Source organism: Carassius carassius, chromosome 28, assembly GCF_963082965.1.
Source record: "Carassius carassius chromosome 28, fCarCar2.1, whole genome shotgun sequence".
NCBI classification, from domain to species: Eukaryota; Metazoa; Chordata; class Actinopteri; order Cypriniformes; family Cyprinidae; genus Carassius; species Carassius carassius.
In genome coordinates, this window is record NC_081782.1 from 21,737,137 (window position 1) to 21,757,808 (window position 20,672).

General features: G+C 39.2%; 1 protein-coding gene across 2 annotated transcripts in view; it reads right to left on the bottom strand.

Annotated features, from left to right (window-relative positions):
- Positions 1-16: 16 nt before the first annotated feature.
- LOC132108195 (sacsin-like) overlaps positions 17-20,672 on the bottom strand; it is a 35,466-nt gene continuing 14,810 nt past the window's right edge. Inside the window, exons 6-11 of one of the 2 annotated variants that reach the window (XM_059514812.1) lie at positions 20,394-20,505; positions 20,078-20,224; positions 18,167-19,649; positions 17,673-17,764; positions 13,654-13,680; positions 17-12,766 (exon numbers count right to left, since the gene is read on the bottom strand). In XM_059514812.1, the coding sequence (XP_059370795.1) occupies positions 1,215-12,766; positions 13,654-13,680; positions 17,673-17,764; positions 18,167-19,649; positions 20,078-20,224; positions 20,394-20,505 (13,413 nt within the window). In that variant the 3' untranslated portion in view covers positions 17-1,214. The remainder of the gene's footprint in view (positions 12,767-13,653; positions 13,681-17,672; positions 17,765-18,166; positions 19,650-20,077; positions 20,225-20,393; positions 20,506-20,672) is intronic. The other variant, XM_059514813.1, reaches the window with a different exon arrangement.

Below are 20,672 nucleotides of genomic sequence, written 5' to 3' on the forward strand. Positions count from 1 at the left end.
CAAATGACAAAATATATTTGTCCAAACAGTACAGTAGCAAGTGTTTAATTTCAGTCTCTCGCAGTTAAACAAAGGAAACAGATGAAAGAACATTAACATTGAGCACCATATGAGTATCTATGTTCCTGTTACACAAATTTCAGAGAACTTCATGCTAAGAAATCTCAGCAGTAGTGGACGAGAGGTTCCTGTAGTGAATAATAGAAAATTCATACTTAATGAGTTTCTGAGGAACTATGCATGTTGTATGATGTGTACACAGCAATTAACTAACAGGTGAAATTTCAAGAGAAAATTTCACTTGTTATATTTTTACATTTAAAATTCTTAAATAGTATTTTATGCTAAAACTACACCCACCAGTATCCTTATATGGGAAATAAAAAGTGCTCTGATAAGCCTCGAGCCAACAATGTATACATGTAAAGTTCAGTTGCAATAAAGCTGATTGTAAAATATGGAATAAATTTCATTCTTGCATACTGTAATCTTGCAACCAGACCGGTACAGTAAATACACTGGTAAACACTTATGAAACTGCTGTCATATTACATCTTCAAGATGTAATTCAAAGTCTTTCAAATATTTTTTTTTCACTGTTTAATGTTCAGGTTATGCACAGTGTTACATACTGTATACAGTGAATGGACCATGTCAATTATGGATTTGCCAGCTGATAAAACGGTGTATGAACACGTTTTGATTTCAGAATGAGCTACTTGCACATGACTGATATACATCCCACAGTCATTGCTGAATTGCACATTATTTAATCATTAAAAAAATTTCTGCAATCACTCAAGTGCTATTTACATAAAAGTGCAGCAAAACTCATGCTATTAATTCACAATACCGTCAACTTAATGACTATGGCATTTCTAAAAAAGATAAAAATAAAAAAAAGTAGCATTGGTATTCATTATGTACAAAGGAACAACAATAATCAATAAGTGTATTTAAAATAAAAGGTATTGCTACATTTTTTAACATTATGTACACTGCTGCATGTTAAATAGCACAGGCAACTTTTCAAAGAAGTGGAGCAGATATGTATGCAATAATAAGCATCACAGCATCAGAGGTTGAAATAAAATGCCAGCGAGATACATCATTTTACCTTTAACAAGTCTTTTAAAATATTTACTGGTATGTATTGCACAACAACTGCTTTGTTAATTCAATTGTTAGTGTTTTGCATTGTCTAATGCTGACATTCAGATTTTTTGCTGGACAAATGTCTCAAGTTTGATGATTATCCGAGCTGTGCATTCCATTACTCGCATTGCTACTTCTGAAGTATATCTGTCATTAGGAATCTGGGGGAAGGGTAAAAGGTCAGGGTAGCGAGTTCTCAGGCTGTCCACACCATAACCCTCCAGGATGTGTACATCCTTGGCCAACCCTTTTAGCTGGGTGTTGTACTCCTCTACCTTTTGTGCAAGTGCTGTGGGCTTCACATCTTTGTCTGATTTTCCTCTCACTGCATAATCTGCTGCGATTAATGCAAGCTTTGTTGCCAAGTAGCATTTGAAACATACCCATTCATTGGCATTTTTATGAAGGTCATTTCTTGCAGCTGAAAAATTGGCCCTTGCTTGCCTTAGCCACCGCCGTGCCTCCACAGGGTTCCCAACAGACTTAAACGATGGTGGTACAAAGAAGCGATTTGAATGCGATGTGCCTGCATAGCTAGTAAACTGTTCTCGGAACTGCTGCTTTTCCGATTTATGGCTTGTTGCTTCTTGGTTCCATGACGTGTAAAATCGCTGAAATGAGAATTTCTCTGACTGGAATCGAGCGGAAGATGCCGAGAAAGGTCTCCTTGATCCTCTATCAGTGGTCTGCTCTGCATGTGTTTGCTTCTCCATCCTGCTGATCTCATTTTGTAGGTGCTTAAAGACTTCGGTAGCAATATCTAGATTCTCTGCATTTTTGTCAGGGTGCCACTTTAAGTATAAGCGGCGTATGATTTTCTTGCGTTCAGTTTCAGAAAGTTTCCAAGCTTGTTCTATGACCGACGTAACTTCTTTTAGAATTTCTGGTAATGCATTGAGTTTGATCTTTTTTGGGGATGCATTTGTTGGAGGAGCCCTGTGATTTTCCTTTCCAGGAAATACTGGTGGGACCATTCTGGCAGAAGGAGACCGACTCTCTGAGGGGCTTGTTGGAGTTGGTGTGCCATCTCGAATATGGTTGCTATCATCCTGTCTGGAAAATTTATATAGATCAAGAGAACTCACAATTTTGTACTCACTGTACCCAATGTCAATTTGAAAGCACTTGCCGAGAACACTTGGACTTTCATCTTCCTCTCGTTCTACTTCTTGAACGATGATAGCATATGTGTAAGTTGGCTGGTAAGTTCCTAACATATCACCTCCCTCTGAATCTACCAAGTAACCAACATATTCTCCAGGGTAAAAGACATTCATGGGGTCCATGAGCAGTAAATGATGAATCTCTGCAGGAATGGGTGTACCAGGAAGTGGAAGCTCTAGCTTTGAGGGCTCAGTTGTGTCATACTTGACACCAAGGTTGTCTAGCTTCTCAGTTATTCTGTAGATGTCATTGCAACCCAGCATAGCAATAAGATAGGAAGTGTCAGAAATCAGGTTGTCTGTTGCTGACTTAAGGGTCATCGCTAAAGCAAGAAGAAAATTAATGTCTTTGCTGTCAGAGTGTTGAATGTAGAGATGGATAACAGCAGTTCCATACCTTTTAAGAAAGGCAAGAGTTTCACTACGGCTGTGGGGAATCGGACTGCAGCCTTTGACTCGCAATGTTGTCTGTAGTTTCTCAAAGCAAGACACCTTTAAACCCTCACACAGTGCTTTGCATAACCGTATTGCTTTCTCCTCATTCACCATGTATGCATTCTCATTCTCATGTTTCATGATCCTAATTAATCCAGTGATAAACTGCTCTGATGACAAAAGCAATTGAAGCCGTCCCTGCAGGGAGCAAAGGGCACCAAATTGGCACATTTTTGGAGAGTCTTCATCTAGTTGTTCCTCCAAGATATTACTCAGAAGCCTGGGCCTTAGTTTCTGGGGAAGCAACATGATCAGTTTTGTGTGAAAGGCATGGTCTTTACCTAGGTAACACTGGCTCATGTCAACTAGCATCTGAACACCAACATTACCCTGGATTCGGCTCTTGTAGTGTGGTGCATCATCAAAGACCAATGTGTTTGATTTGGCCAATCGTCCATCATGACTTGGAAGGTAAAATGTCAAATCTCTGAGATTCTCAAGGTCTTTACGGACCTGGACTGGATCATTCTGGAGATTTTTGAATAGCCCAGAGACCGTTCTTTTCACTGTTCTCATTTCATTTGGGTCAAGCTGTTTGCCTTCTGAAATTCTATAAATTCGACACAAAACTTCAACATATTGTTTTGTTGAAACAATGTCCTCAGTTCCCAACAGTTTGAACAGTTGGTGAAATGTACCCAGCTCAAGGGGAAGTTTGTACAAGTAGGGTTTGAAGTCAGATTCATTGTCCAAATTAATGACAACCTCCTCTGGTTTAAGGAGTTTCCAACCCTCTTCAACCATGACGAAGGCTACTCCTCGTAACTGACAGCGGAATTCATGTTTTTCTGCATTCAGAAATTCATAAATGCTCCTCAAAGCCTTGTTTCGTGTTTTCACTGTGTCATCATCCAAGTTAGTAATGCTACATATGTTTTTGCAATTGCTAATCACCTTTTCCAATGGTGGGTCCACATTGACATTTAACAGGCTCAAAATAAGATCAAGTTGCTCTTGGCTGGCAAGTATGTTTCCTTCCTGGTCTTTTATGCTTGTTGGGGTGGCTCTCTCCGGTAGAATAGGACAAGATGTCCACAACAACTGCATAATATCAGTTTGTTTGAACTTTGGATTTACCTGAGAACCACTGAAGCGAATTAAAGGGATGGTGCCATTCATTTCTTGGTACTGAGAGTGGAGGCGAACAAGTTCAGCTGGTGCACGTTCTGGGGATAGGAATGATATCATAGAGAGTTCTTTGAGGAATGCCCCATCAAACAGATCTGTTCTCTCATTGAAAATGTGATTTAGGAGAACATCAACAATTGTCTGAACTTTTTCTTTGGACCAGTTCTCCGTATGAGCTTTGATGCTGATCTCTTTTGCAAACTGTAGAACTTGCTGTTGTGACACAACAAATTTTAACCCAATATTGCGTAGGAATGTTATCCATGAGGTTAAATAGGATGTCCCACTTTTTGGCTTCAAGACCTGCTCGATTTTTTTGAAGAAATCATTGGGAATGAAGGCTTTTTGTGGAAGCATTACTTCAAACACTTTAACTGTTTGATCAAAGAAGGCTTTGGCAGGTTTAAGTCTATTGGTGGAGTCATGAATGAAAGACAGACCCTCAAGTTTTTCTAAGAGCTGATCCTTGATGCTGTTTGGCTCCTCCATTGCTAATAACCTCTCCTTCAGATAGATGACATGTTGGATTTTGGCATCATGTGATAAAATGTCAAATTTTGGAATTAAATGATTCAGGTAGACCTCAAGATCATCAATTGGTGTGACCCCAAGAAAGCTGTAGAGCTCTTTCAGCTGTGGACTGTCAACGAGAAAAGCTGAGGATGTATTGTGTGCCCACTTTTCAATGTCGGCAGAAGGAATACTTTTTGTTAGAACATAGCATGCTCCAAAGTTTGAAATGCAGATGTACCGCCCACTGACAGCTTTGTAACATGGCAACAGTTTAAGACATTTTACATCATCCTGGGCCAGATTAGCCAAATTGCAGTTGAAGTACAACAACAGTGCTTCAAAGTCTTTGTCTGTCAAACTTGCCGTTTTGAAAGCTGATATCTGGATCATGTACTCAAGTGCCCGAAGTATGCTGGAAGGATTGTCTATATTTGCTGTGTGCTGAGCCAATAGAGGCAAGATGGGACTCTCTTTGGCACATGTTTTATTCACAGCCAATTGAAAGCATCCTCCCTTCATGAGGGTGTGAAAGACTTTGTCATTTTGTCCATTTGGAAAGATTGCAGCAAAGATCAAGCTCAGGGGTAACAAAACGTCATGCTCTGGCACAACCAATTTGTTTCCTGACACCATAAATTTGATTCCTGGAAGTAGTGCCCAATCTTTCAATATATCCAGAATGGTCTCAAATTTAGGCTTGTTCTCGGTCTGGTCATCCTTGGTTGCAAGTTGTTCACTGATAAAGTGCCATGCACTCTTAAGCCAAGATTCAGTAGGACAGCTCTCCTTCCATTTTACTGAGTTTCTTGTTCTGCACTCTCTAGGAAGTACAGATCCCAGGAGATCTCCAAAACTGCTTATGTCAAAGGTCTTTGCCACATCTGCTTTTAGAAGAATGTTACTGTACCTTATGTATAGTGTGTGCATGAAAAGCTCTTTCCTTGATGGAACAAGCTCATGATGAGTGGTCAGGAACTTTGGATGTCTGGAGTCAAATACTTGCAGAATGTTGTCCATTGTCAACAGAAGTGGCAGTCCCTCTATATTAATATCATTTTCCTCCACATCTTTGAAGCAGTAGTCGACAAGTAGTTTCAGACCATGGAAGAGCTTGAAATTGGACTGCTGGAGTCGACATGGTAGCTTTCCAACTTGGCACGATGTGTCTGGAGATGAGAATGTCAGAAGAAAGTTGCGAACATCCTCAGGAGTCACATAGTTGACTGGAATCCCAGCATCTTCCAGGCAGAAATACAGACTGGCCGTCTCATCACAGCTGTAGATTAAATTGAAGCCAACGTCTAGGAGCATGGATTTCATTCTAAAAACATTTTCTGCTACAGATTTTCTTGTGGTAATGTTATACTCTGTGTTTTTAAGATGCTGCAACTCATCCTGAAGTAAGTTGTCAAAGAAAGCCCGGCCTTTGCTCGAGGTGGATGTGTTCACCCAGGAGATGTATATTGCAGAGTGTATATCACTGTTATCAATGTGGGGTGCTCTAAAAACAGGGAGTAGTCTTTTCAAATCTTCATGAATGCAAAGGTAAATTGCCTTTACCAAACAATACCAATCTGGTTGAATGTCCAGTCTGTTTACAGGAAAGATAGACAAAAATGTTCTCAAAATATCCCTGACAACATGGATTGGAGTTCCTTGAAATATTGTCATGGTTGGGTCAGGGCCTTGAAAAAGCTGACGTTTCAGTTGAATTAGCAGTTCTACACAAGCAGGAGCGATTAGCCTTTTCATTAGATTGATGTTCCAGTCACTCCTTACACCAACTCCATTGTCATCCCTCCACAGATTTCTTCTGGCAGAGTCTAAAGCAAAATGGCCATTCACATGGAAAGGCAGGCCAGTCTCCAGAGAAAGAGGGAGGAAACAGAAGGCTCTATGTGGTTTTTTGTAGTTGTGGCTGGTGCATGCAGCAACACCACCACGTGGAAAGAGTGTTATGTCCTCATTTTTGTGAGCCGAAATGACACTCTTAGAGACCTTCTCCATGTCAGAAAATCCAGATCTGTTACATATCAGCCAGGTAGTAGAATTACCATCTGTGTCTTCTATGTCCATTGTGTAGGTAATCTGTTGTACTGGAATTTGAGCCAGCTGTTTTTTCTTACAAACACTGTCTAGAACTGAGGCATGAAACTGCTTCCGTTTTAGTCTATCACCATCTGTGATTTTTGCTGTCACTGAATATAGAGTTTTTAAATCGCCAGTTCCATTTTCAATTTCACAAATAGAAATTTTCTCCATGTGATTCAAAAACATGAGAAGTTCTGCACCATCCATTCGTATTTTATCAAGGAAATTTTGAACCATTCTGTCTGAAGCCGGTGCTGAGCTGATCTCTGAGAATTTGGCCATTTCTGCATTTCGTATGGGAAATCTGAACATTGTGCTGCGTTCCAGCTTGAAGTGATTTCCTAGGTATAAGTTGAGCACATCAGAAAACTGTGATCTGAAGTCTGAATCCAAATCTCGAAACATTCTTCCTGGACTAACAGATGTTGCTCCAGGAGCATAACTGGCATGTGGATCAAAGATGCAGAGAATGTCATTATTTGAGATAAAAGATGGGCAGTCAGTAATGTGATACACTGAGTTAAACCCAATGCCATATTGGCCAGTTTTTCCAGGGTTTGCCTCTTTGGTGCCCCTTCCAAGATTCTGGATCCCCCTAATATCATCCTCTGTAAAAGGCTGATTGTTGTATACACAGAGTGATGGGCCTTGCATGGGAACCCATTTGTCATCAAAGATTCTTTCAGTTGGGTGGGTCCTCGGATCAAAGACAAAGTATATTTCTGTAGCTTTTGCATCATCTGCATTCTGAAGGAGCTCTTTCAACATCTCCTTTTCTGATGGATAAGCATTGAGGATACTTTTAATTCTGCTGGTGAGCTTCTCCTTTTGCCCAAACTCACTTCCAAGAGTAGTGAAGCAAACATTAGAAGCATATCTTTCTAAGGCTTTGTGACGTTTTGGAACTGTTCCCAATTTTACTGCCACCTCTCTTGGAATATCACCATGGCAGTATTTAACGGTTGTGTCCCTGACTTTAATCCAAGGACAGTCATTATAGCAAAGTGATTTTGATGGTTGTAGTGTGAAATTGCTGTCAGGAAGAAGCATTTCCCCATAGTTCCTTTGGCAGAATTCTTGATTTTTGTCTCGGATCAAGCTCCATATTCCCTCACTGATTATTCTACGAGACAGCTGAAAGTTTTCTTCAGTAAGAGGTTTTCTTCCACATTCAGTTTTTATCAGCTGTAATACTGCTGCAAATGTTTCAACAGTGAAGCTAGGTTGAACTCCCACATTTTCAAAAAGTTCACGACAGCTATTTCTGTACTTGTTGGGAAGCTGGTAAAGGAATGGAGCAGCATCAAAGTTTAAGTGAAATGCTACTTTTGATGGTTCCACGTATGTGTTCTCCACTAGAATTGAAGAGAATGTTTTTAGCTCCTCCATGATTTCCTCTTGTGCAGCATTGGACTGCAGCAGTTCCTCATGGAGATATTTGTAGCAAGCATTTGTTATGTTCTCTTGATACAGAGTTACACCATCAAAGGATTTTGAGAGCTCTTTCAGTTGGCTGATGACTAATGAAACCGTTGGCTTTTTTATCAATCCAAGAAAGTCTTTCACAGCCAGTGAGACTGGACCACATCCTTTAAAAGAAGGGGAATTTTCATTGAGAATGGGCTTCATTAAACACACAGTGTCCTGATGGTCTGTTGTAAAAAGCTCTTTTGCCGAGAACATGGTAGATTGGGGGAAATTGTTTCCATGCCATGGAAGTGAAAATCCAGCTGGTTTTGTCAAGAATGGAAGGAATTTAATATTTTGTAATTTGGCAAGATACTGATTTTCTGCTGGATCTCTCATTTTTAGTTTTTCATCAATGAGACTGAGTATTATACTGCTCCTGTGGCATGCAAGTGTGTGGTCATTTTCATTTAGAGCCAATACAGACTCGGCCCGTTCAATCAAGTCTTCCCAAGATAGGTCATCCTTGACCATACCCAGCTGGACTAACTTCACCAAGCACACTGGATTGACATAGTCTCTTAAACTTCCTTCAGGGAACCTTCCATCTTCACTGTTGTACAGTTTGGCTACCCTGCCCTCAGGATGTATGAGTCGAGATGGCAACACAAGCTTCTGTGATGGCCCTGAACATGGAATACATGGGGTTTCCCTCAGTATGGATGCAAAATCCTCAAGTTTTTCATTGAGTACATAATACATCAGAGGGTCACGTAGATCCTTATCAATGTCTTGGATATGGGGGAAGAACACATCTGAGAAAAACTGTGTCTCTGTAAGGGTGTTCTCCATCAATTTTCCTTTACAGCCAGCTTCATCGAAGCCTTCCTTGACCCAGTCTGGAAGCTCAACAGCACAAAGATCTTGGGAACCACACTTTCTGAGGTATTTCAAGAATATCTTGAAGGCAGCAGGCCCAATGTCTGGTCTGCAAAGCAACGAGTCATCCAAAAAACGGACATTCTTGATTGACACCCAAGACTTTCCATCAGAAAAGACTTTTGCACGTTCATCATCAACACCTTTAGCTATTTCTTGATAAACCCCTTGACAAATCAGACTGAAATCATCATGGACAACTCCAGGGTCAGGCCAGGCTGCATAATAGCTGTAGTCCAATAATTCCCCACTTTCTGCCATTGACCTCAGCATGTTAAGTGCAGCCAAGTATGCTTGGACAATCACATGTCTCATAAAAATGGAGTTCCATTGTCCTTTTGTGTCTGTCTTCCATATCTCTTTGCGATTTGATGTGACAGCAAAGCAACCATTTATGTGCACAGGTAAGCCAGTTTTGATTCGAAGGGGTAAGTAGCAGAAAACTTCCCCAATTGGTGTGGCACTTGTCTTTACAGTCCATTTTCTATTCTCTTCTTCAGAGAGCAGCACAGCTACACCTCCACATGGTACCAGGCCGAGGCGTTTTCCACTATCACTCAAGGAGAACTTCAGAGCTTCGGTCACATCCATGCATGAGCAGATAAGCCAGTTTGTATTTTCCACTCCCTTCTGTGGCATGTCATCTGTAAGTCTTTTAGTTTGTGTGCCTTTAGCAGCCATCTCAAAGTAGGATGATGGATCTTCTTCAGAACCTCTGAATAGTGGGGAATGAAGATCAACAATGCGTCTGAAGACATTGTGGAACTCCTCCACTACAATTCTGATGATGCAACCAGACTTAGGGACTTCAGCTGGCACTCTGTTGGTGGCTGCAACTTTTTTCATGACTTTGGCAGCAGATTTCAGAATACTTAAGGGACCATAAGCTGCTTTGGAGGACCACACACTCTTGTTTATTGTGACCACATCCTGTGCAGCAGCAGGGTTCTGTTCCTCACATTTCAAACACTTCAAGACCATTGTTCCAACATGTTGTGTGAAGAGAATGAGCCGGTGACCACAGATGCTAAATTCATCCACAAGAGAGTAGATATCAGTGGTATTGTAGTAAATGCTGCTGATTTCACTTACAGATGCCTCTTGCTCAGTTCTAAAAGGAAGTCTGAAGAGGGTCCCATCATACTTGTAAGGGGACTCCAGTGACAGAGGAAGCTGACAGTTAAACACATTGATGAAAGGCTTGAACTGATTGGGAAACTTCCGTAGGCGTTTCTGCTGTTTGCTCCAATTTATTTTAATGCCGGGATTTGACTTGTCTCTGATGTGTTTGCCAATGTGATTGATGTTGGGATCAAACATGATCATGAATTCTCTACTCATGATAATGGGCATGTCAGTCACATGATAAACAGAGTTAAACCCTAGACCAAATTTGCCCACTTTGTCAGCTTCACATCTTTTCATGGATCCACCCAGCCTGGTAATATTAAGGAAGTCTGTATCAGAGAAAACAGAATTATTGAAGGACCACAAAGCTGGGCCATGACAAATAATCATGCCAGGGTCAAGCAGATTCTCTCTGATTTCAAGATTCTTTCGCATGTCAATCAGAAAACTACACTCAGTAGCATTTGCATCATCAGCATTCTGCAAAAGCTCTTTGAAGATATCCGCAACTGAAGGATACTCTTCTAGAATGTTCTTTATTCTCACAGTTAGAGGCTCCCTTTGGCCTGACTGTTCGAACCCAAGGTTTTCTGGGTTTATCAATCTCGTGCTCAAACATGGAACTCTCAACCATTCAGCAGTTTTCATTGGAATGTCATCATGGACAAGGATGATGGGCTCTGAAACATCATCTAGTAAGTCATTCAGATCCTCTACTTTGATGTCACAGTAAGTGCATTCATGGATAGGTTTCATAACCAGTTTGCTTGGATCTTTGTGGTAAAGAATGGGGACATGCATGGTAGCATCTACAGATATTTGGCTGCTGTATAGCCACCGTAAAATATTTATTAGGAGTAGGACATTGCGTTTGCTTTCTTCTTTTGTCATCTCCTGCTCACTCCGTTGCCTGATTGTTTCGACAACTTCAAACACATGACTGGCAACAACAACTTCAATAGAGCCACAGAATTTAAAAAGCTTGTTGAATTTTGCAATGGTCTTTGGTAATGAGTACAAGTAAGGCTGGAGGTCCAAATCTGGTATGGGCTTTAAAACTGTGCGTCCAGGGGAAGCAAAGGTTTTCCCTGTCCAAACCCAATCAAAGGGCAGAGACTTCACGGCTTCCCTTGCATCCTCCAAATGAGCTTGCATGAATTCATATATCTCGAACAAGATCTGCTGAAACTGATACCAGTCCTCAGTGGTAAATGCTTGGGATCTGTGCCAGTCATTTACTGCTTTCAAATGCTGGAGCACTTGATCAACCTGAGGCTCTAATGACAACTTTAGGGCTTTTTTCATGCCAGCTGAGGTACGTTCCACTAGGGCAACCGAAGAGCCAACAAGCACAGCATGAGAAATATCACACATTTCAGAAAGAGAGGAGATATTGCAAGAATCACCTCTCCAAGCAAGTGACTTCGGGTAATTCAACGGTCTGTCTTTGCAAACGGGTACCCATTTAAATTTTTGCAGGTTAGTCTGAACCTCAGAGGACTTCACCAACTTTGTCTGTTTGTTAAGGACAGTAAGAAGTGTTTTTGCTTTCATTAAAATGGGATTCCAATCTGGTTTGCTATTCCCTTGCAACTCTTCAATTTTTCTGGCAACCTGGAGCACATCGTTTTCACTGAGTTGAACCTCATTTTTCAGCCCCAGTTGTCTCAGTGAATGAAGGACATCAGGAGATGATGTATAGTCATCTGGGGGAAACCTTGTATTTTCTTCCATGAAGAAAAGGTTCTGCAAAATCTCTAACTCTGGATCAAAAAAGTCTGTTGGTGAATGCAGATTTTCTGAAGTGGTATAAATAAACTTCAGTGAAGAAAGCCAACTAATTACTGCCTTGTTTTCATTCTTCAGAAAAGACAAATGAGTAAGAGCCCAGAGCATGATTTTTGTGACTTCTTCTTTGGTGTAGAATCCTTTCTCAATGTCCTGAATTATCACCTTCAGACATTCAGTGCTTCTCACCTGTTCAATGTTCAACAGCTTTATAAGACGGATGGTTGCCTCATCACTGCAGTCAACTACATTTATGGACATTTTCACATCTAATGGATGCTTGGCAGTATGGTGTAATGCTCTGGCTCCTTTCAATAATGTAAAAAGTGAAGGGTCTGTCTTTGACTTCTGTCCAACTTTGTCAAAGATGGGTAGCTCTTGAATTATGCGTTTTTCTTTCTCTGTAACATCAGTAAGACCAGCTAAAAAGCTTCTGAGGGCAACCTTCTGTTTGACAGGGAAAGATGCAACTTGGCTTGCTAATCTCTGGGATGAAGATTTGTCCATAATTTGCAGTAGGGTGCTTGGTGATGAGTGGTGAAGGTAATTTTTCAGGAGTGGATGGTGCAAGCAGGGATCAAGTTGCTTCAAGATAACACAACCAAGTTTCTTCAGAACTTCAAGCAAGTCATCTGACAGAGGACCCTCTTCCTCATTTACAAGAATGATTGGTGATGGAGTTTTTAGTCGTAGCAGCTCTAGAGTATCGAGGGTGTCAGTCAGTGGCACATTTGGAATCAAAGGCAGATCTTCAAAGACACTGAGATCATCTGGAAAGTTAATGTAGAGATGCTTCCAAATGATTTTGAGCCAAGATGCTGAAGGATGCTGCTTCTCTTGATCACCAGGGTACCACTGAACTGCAAAATCTCTAGAAGACCATGCTGTGGTAAGGACTTCTTTAATTAGGCGTGCCGATCTCTCTGGGGTAAGCACTTGAACCTGAGTGCAAGGCCTCCCTGAAAGCACAAACAAAACACAAAACATGACGTAAGCTGTTATGGAAGAAATACAAGTATGTATGCATGTAGGAAAATGTATCTGTGATCCCTTGGATTTACCTAGATCTGGTCATAAACTTTGACCTGAAGTCACATAAATAGACCAACACAGTCTACTTAAATGTGGCTGTTTGTCTACTGTTCAATGAACATTTATGCAGATAAATCCAGAGGTTCACTTTTTTTTCCCTGCAACTGTATATTCTATAAAGACACAGCTTAAAACACATTAATGGATAAAGATCACAGGTGATGCAAAAATTAAGAGTAATCATTTTTAGCATTTGAAAATATTTAATCAATCAATGCACAACAAAGAGAAACCTTTTAAAATGGTTCACATATTTATCAATATTCTAATTAGAAGTCTCATTCATTCCTATTTTCAGCTGTTCAGGTTGCACAAATATGCACAGAATATATGGAAAAATGGCTTCAAGGAATGGAAAATCCTTGCTGTTCACATGCATATTCATATGTGTGTGCCTTGTTTCACATTATTTCTTGCCATAAACATCAGGTTACTGCTTGTTTACCACTTGATTGATTAAAATAGTGCCCTTAAGTTTTATTTCTTAACAAATTCCAAATCAAACTGCTTGTATGCAATAAAGGAATTAGTCTATAACTTTCCAATGTTTGAATTTATGGATAGTGGAACATCAACATATTAAAATCTTTATTACAAGCATTTCACAATGTTAAATGCATTAGTATGTTTTGTTTTGATACAGTATATGGTAAATGAGTTAAAATACACAGATGTTAGTGTGTAAGTAGTGTGATCCAGGAAAGCTATAGCGACACCAGCTATACAGGCAGTAGACAACACATTGTGCACTTACCTGAACAACCCCAAAGGTATTGTTGAACTGGAAATTAAATGCAGAAATCGGGATAAAAGGTGAAAAAAACCTCTTTAGATTAAAATAAATTATTAAATAAAAATTGTAAAGCAAATAATGAGATATTCCATAGATACATAAATTGCAATGTGTTTTGCCGATACTACCAGTCTACTGTAAACAGTTTTTTCATGGTAACTTAAGATTCATTTAAGACTGTTTTGCAAGTTGCTGAGCAGTAGAGCCAAACTAGTTTCCTTTATTTTAACTCTTTGATGCACAACATGGGTCTAAAGTGAGTTTTTGTTCTATATTTTTGCAAGAAAATGTTTTCGTCATTCAGAATTCCATGAATTCATCAATTAATTTGTTTTTGATCTTCGCAAATCCTTATTTATATTCTTTCTTTCTTACTTTTTGAATAAAAATAATTTTTGTGTCACTATCCTTCTAATGCACAACAAGGGTCTAAAATGACCTGTATTAATTTCCTTTATTATTTTAGTTATGTATGAGAGTTTCTTTGCTAAATCTCTAAAATAACTGTTTTTCTATCATTTATTATTTCAGATAGTCTTTAAATATGTTGTTTTTGACATCCAAAAAATCATTTTGTTTATTTTTCCTTACTTACTTTATAAGAAACACCATTTTTGTATTTCTAAATGTACATCAGTTTTACACACGGGTCTAAAATGACCCATATTAATTTCCTGTGTCATTTCAATCATGCCTGAGTAATTCTTTGCTGAATTTTTTTTCTTTAAAAGAAATGCATTTTCTCACGTATTATTGCGGGTATTCTTTAAATATCTTGTTTTTGATTTTCACAAATCATTGTTTATTTGTCCTTTCTTTACTTTATAAGAAATTTTTGTATTTCTACATCAGTTGTACATAAATGGGTCAAAAAGGACCCAAACAGAAACCTTTTATATTTGCTAATTCTTTGCAAGTAGGAAGACATGTACTGCAGAAAATTATTTACCTGTCCTACATTTCACAACTGAACATGGCTGCTTTTGTATAATTGGCACATTTAGTCTTATTTTATAATTTATTACCACAGAAAATATGTGATATATCTGATAAAGATAACTGGATAAAATATTTGAATGTTAGGCTAAGTTTACCTTGACCCTGAAATCTATTACCAGTGACACAGAGACACATGTCCAATACTATTAGCTAGCTTGTTGTTGACATTCTTTGTAAGCTAGCTAATGGTAGCTAGGTCAACAAAATCAAAGTCAAAATAATACGTTATTGTATACAAGTATATATCATTGCTATCAGGTGGAAACCTTGTATCTCCGCATTTCATCATTTTTATTTTTTGTCATAAATCAATACTATTCTTCACCCTTTATGTCTGTCAGTGTTCTTGAAAAGTAATGGTTTTGGACATACAAGGTTTCTATCTGACAGCGGCAATATATAATCATTATATACATGATCAACTGCTTGCCACCCTCAGTGCCTACACCAGGGACAGCCAATGTCGGTCCTGGAGAGCCACAGTCCTGTAGAGTTCAGCTTCAATGCAAATCAAACACACCTGAACAAGCTAATCAAGGTCTAAGGGTTACCAGAAAGCTAAAGGCAGGTGAATTTTTATCAAGGTTGAAGCTAAACTCTGCAGGATTGTAGCTATCCAGGACACCCCTGGGGCCTGTACCATGAAGCTAGATTAGCTGGCTAGCCAGGTAAGTTTCAGGTTAGTTTGCACCAATCCTGGGTTTTAGGTACCACATAAGTGACTTGGCTTTTAGCGGCATTCATTGCCATTGTACACTCCACGGCTAACCTGCTCCGTGGCAGGTTATGTTCTGGGTTAGAGATCTCAAACTGAAGTTGGACCAATCAGATGTGAGAGACATGACACATGTCTGACACAAAGTCACTCCCACAGTTTATCTTGTTCCATATTAAAGGTCACTAATGCAAAAAAAAAAAGAAAGAAGTAATAGTCTGGTTTTAATGATAATTACTGAGTCATTTTATGATTTATATAATTATTGTGATTCATATTATTATTATTATTATTATTTATTTTTTACACACAAGCAATTTTAGTTTAATAGTTATTATAAATCGTTTATTTTAAATAAATATTAATGTATACAGATCATGGATAATATAAATAAGCTGTAGTATCAAAAATTGCACTATTTAAAAAATAAAAAATCTGACCTTACATGTTTGAGTCTCTATCACTATATTTTCAAATGTATAAACTAAGTTAACAAGTTTCACTTGTCAATGCACTGATAGAGCAAGATCATTTATTTTATTAGTCCTCCTTCATTTTTCATATGACGTTTAAATTTGTCATATTCTTCAATCTCTTAACTTTTAGCAAAACCTTTAACCTTTAGTTTTGAATCTCGCTGGGTCTCTCGCGAGAAGTTAATGAAACTTGCTTTGTGTTGCAAGGCTCGTGATTGGCTGTTCGCCAGTGATGTCACACATTCATGTGCACGTGCTCCACAAACTCAGGATCAGTTTGAATTGACAAAGAAAGTTTATGATCACCATCATGGTACCAATAAAGCTGGATTGGAGAGGTTTGGTTTTGTCAACTCTAAACTAATCCTGTAACTCTGAATTTGTTCAGCTACCATCATGGTACAGGCCCCTGGTGTACACTAACTTCACTAAGCAACACCCTGATAACACGGGTGGTGTGACCAATGCATGACAGCTATTCATCAAAGAGCTGGTCAAAAAGGTTGATAAAAATCAAAACACTTCCACCACCCGGCCACAAGTTTACATCAGAAAGAAGGGACAATCAAAGGGGTGCAGAATCTGCCCAGCTGCCAAAGATAGAGTAAGTCAGCAGCTGTTGTTCAATGTCAGGCCTGTGTGCAAGGAGCACAAACCTGTAGTTGTCATTTGTGTGGCATGTAAGCACTGAGATGGCAATCTGAAATGGCGCTGTATCCACGTGATTTTATTTTGTTACTTTGATTTTCATCTATTCGGTCAATTTCACTACAATTCACTACAGTTGCACTACAGAGAGTTCAATTTCAGTGTTATCGGTTATCAGTGATATATGTGTATCTTATGTATGACAAAGGGGCAAATAAACACATTTAAAGTGTTTAATGTGTTGTTCTAATTAACTGCTAAAATAATTATTTTAACAGTATGTCTTTATTCTTTTGTTTTATCATGCTTGCATAGATGGGTCATTTTTGATGTAGTAACAAAACCTAGGGGGAAAAAAATAATTTGTGGTCATTTAATAACGATATTCTGAATATGCATTGATCCTGGAATTTATAGATCATGGAATATTGAATGCTGACAAACTGAAAAAAAAAAGATAAAACAAAAAAAGGCCTAGCGAAGTATGAAATAACATAGCATGAATATGACTCATTTTAGACTCATGTTGTGTATAAGAAGGGGTTTTCATAGCTTGTGCATCAAAGGGTTAAAAATTTTGCCTCTCAACTTAACAAAAGAATTTGTTGTATTTTGTCGTTTTATTTAAATTAATGACAGACGATAATACAATCTCTCTTCTACAGCAGATCATGGAGACATTTTAATTGTCACAATCTAAAATTGTGATATCGCATGCCACTACCTTTAAAATTTAGACACAACAACGTTTGTGTAATAATAACTACATATATAAAGTGCCCCTAATTTTGTAATGTCATCGAAAAAGAGGAAGAAAGCTACTGCCTATGAACAATCATTTTAATGTCCTTGTCAGTTATTTTGAAAGGAGATGGACGCCTGATGACAGAGTTTTATAGGTTCTGCTTATTTTATAAAAGCCACTTCATCTTTTTCGGCATATGCTAAGTTAAGCATGAGAAAGCATAACTAAAAAATCTGACAGCCGTAATAGCAAGCATGAAGCTCAAAAATGTTACTCCCTGCAGCAAACTATGCACGAACAAGGTTAAGTTTCACCGCTGAGGAATAGAACTGAGAGCAGATGCTCTATATATCCTGAGTGAGAGCATTGAGTGGTATTACGAGCTGCAGGTGTCTACCTCTGCTTTTGGCTGCTTCTTTCAGGCTGGTCATGACATGTGGGGCAATGCTTTCCAAGACAAATCTTCCCTCCAGTCCTGGATAAAGCGACCTAAAAAAATATGTATATACTTATAAAAATATATAGCCTATATACTTATAACCTAATGTATCCTATTTTCAAGTTTTGGTCAGGCATAAGCTTTATTAAGACATTTATCATAAATGCATTTCAATAATGTAAACTTGTAATATAAATCTGAATGTGGTGAAATAGTTTAGTATATAAAAAATGTAATCTGACAAACAGATCCTGAAGGAAAAATTCATTATTGGAGTTACAATTCTACAAATCCTGTGGCATGTGTTCAATTAGCTAAATTCAATTCAAACTCAGTTTTTAAATTTCAAATTTTGCTGAACGCTGTTTTGATTTGATATATTTAGATAGCAGTGAATTAAAACTATGAATGACCTTAATATTAAGAACGCTAATACAGATGTATCCCCATACCTTGGATACTCCTCAGAGGCGATGTAGACAGCATCTTTGTCGTTCACAGAAGAGGAGAACACAGCAAATGTCTCATCCTGCAAAGGCAGAAGTTCCAGTCCAATGAGGTCATTGTAGCAGGCATCACTAAGGATAAACTCTAGCAGGAGAAGCTTCTCGTTAGAGGACCCTCTGTGGCGACATTTCCTCAAAGTCTGGCGCACAAAAGAAGGGGTCACTCTCCTCAGGCTCCCTGGATTGGTGACAAACATTGTCAGTACTGCATCGATGTAGGCTGGCATCTGAGCCAGTATCATCCCTGAGCTCTGGAGGTATTTGATGACAGTCTCTGTAGTGTCCAAGCTGGAGTCCAAGTCTGAGAATATGGTTTCATCCACTTGAACCCAGCTCCCATTGAGCGAGTAGATGACCGGCTGTTGAAGCAAGTCATTGTAAAGGGGCTCAAGAATGGGTTTCCAGCGAGGTCGGATCTTGTTTGGATCAGGCCAGGCTCCATAAATGCCTCTTGGGGAAAGGGGAAAATCTTGGTCCTTCTTAGTTTGGATTCTCCTGATGGTCTCCATGATGAGTGTGAAGTAAGCCCTTGGGATGACTGTGACTATGAGAAGCTCATTCCAAAGAGCCGCAGGGTCCCTCCACTGGTCCACTTCCCGCCATTTGATGCTCCTGCGGTTGTCCGTCAGGCCAAAGAAACCACTGACATGGACTGGCAATCCTGTCATGCTTTCTTCTCCGAGGGGCAGTGGGAGGAAACAGAAAGCACGTCCTGAGAAACTACAAGTTGCCCCCTTGTCCTCATCAATAAGCGTAAGCGGCAAGGCAATACCAATGGTTGGGATGAACTTCAGATCATCAGCAAGAGAATCCAGTTCACTGCAGATGCCTCGCCCACCTACGCCATTACACACCAACCACGTGGTCTTCTGAGTCTCTTTGGCAGTTTCATCCCGCACTTCTATGGAGAGCTGGTAGGTGGCACAGGTTACCGAACTGCTCAGCACCCCATTACTGTAGCTATCTATAGCCTGTCCCAGGGTCTTCAGAGAGTTGGGCCGTTCCATCTTATCTTCTTCACTGTCGCTTGCTGTGACCTGGAAAAGCATCCGCTCAGTTCCATCCGATTCCCGCACATGCAGAGAGACCTTCTGCACGCTCTTTAGAAAGAGCAACACAGTGTCTGAGTCAACTTTGAATGATTCAAAGAGCTCCAGAACCTTTTCTTTATTGTAAATGTTATTACTTAATTGTGAGGGTTTCATTCGGAGTGGAAAACGAAAGAGGGTTCCTGGAAAGTTGCCATCTTTAATGGTTTTCTCTGAGCTACCGAGCAGGCCAAAGTAAGGGGCAAATTGATCATTGAGCTCGGTTATTTCCTTTATATCGGACTTCAAATTCCAGCACTGCCCAGACTCACGGACTCCAAACAACATTTGATGAGGGTCCAGCATCGCAATTTGATCCCCACTGAAAATACTAGGAACATCTACAAAAAGATAAAGAATTATATCAGCATATGCATATAAATGTATGAATTTGGAATAACCATGTATATAAATATATAAAAGTACACACAATTATGGACACATAACATGAACGGTGATTAGATCCTCTATTAGATCCACTCTGCTGAACTGTATATTTACAAATACTTACAAATATTTACATTGTCAGTAAATACCAGTGGACAGGAGTGTTGAACAGTCCTGCAATATGACATGATAAACTCCATCTAAAATTATTATCATGTATGCAGCTTTCAGGAACTGATATTCATATATAGACTACAATAAACATTTGTAAAAATGACCATTAAAATGATTCAGTGAGAGTAAGAAAGTAATTACAAATGATTAAAAACTCCATTAGCCATTAGCCAATTCATCAACTATCATAACATACTCTTTTTCTCACCTGTTATGTGGTAGACAGAGTTAAATCCAATACCAAATCTTCCCACTTTAAGAGGGTCCTCTCTTTTTCTACTCCGTGCAATCTCCTGGATACCATTCCAGTCTTCTGTGGTGAAGACGGCATCATTATAGACATACAAGGCTGTTCCTGTAAAAAAAAAAAAACACACACACAAAAAACCATCATGTTTCAATGTAACAGTGTATTTCAAAACTACTAACCTTTTTTACTATTCATCCGGTTTCCTGCATATTGCCAGGACTTATATTGAACATGTGAAGGGACATGCTGAAATCGATCAGCATACTCTGATTACCCTGATACTGAGCCATATCATGTGACCACAGTGATTCCACTCCATACTCTGTCTCGTCATACATGAACTTGACCTCAGTGGCCCCAGCATCCTCTGCATTCTGAATCAGCTCCTGCAAATCATACAGTCATTGACAAATTCTCTCAAGCAGTATGTTACTTACTGAAAAGGCCTCAACATGTCTTCCCTCAATTACTGGGCACAATATTTTATTGCTTCATAATATCCATCCTCTTTTTGAAACATAGCCAACGATTTCAGCATTACTTCTGACTGCGA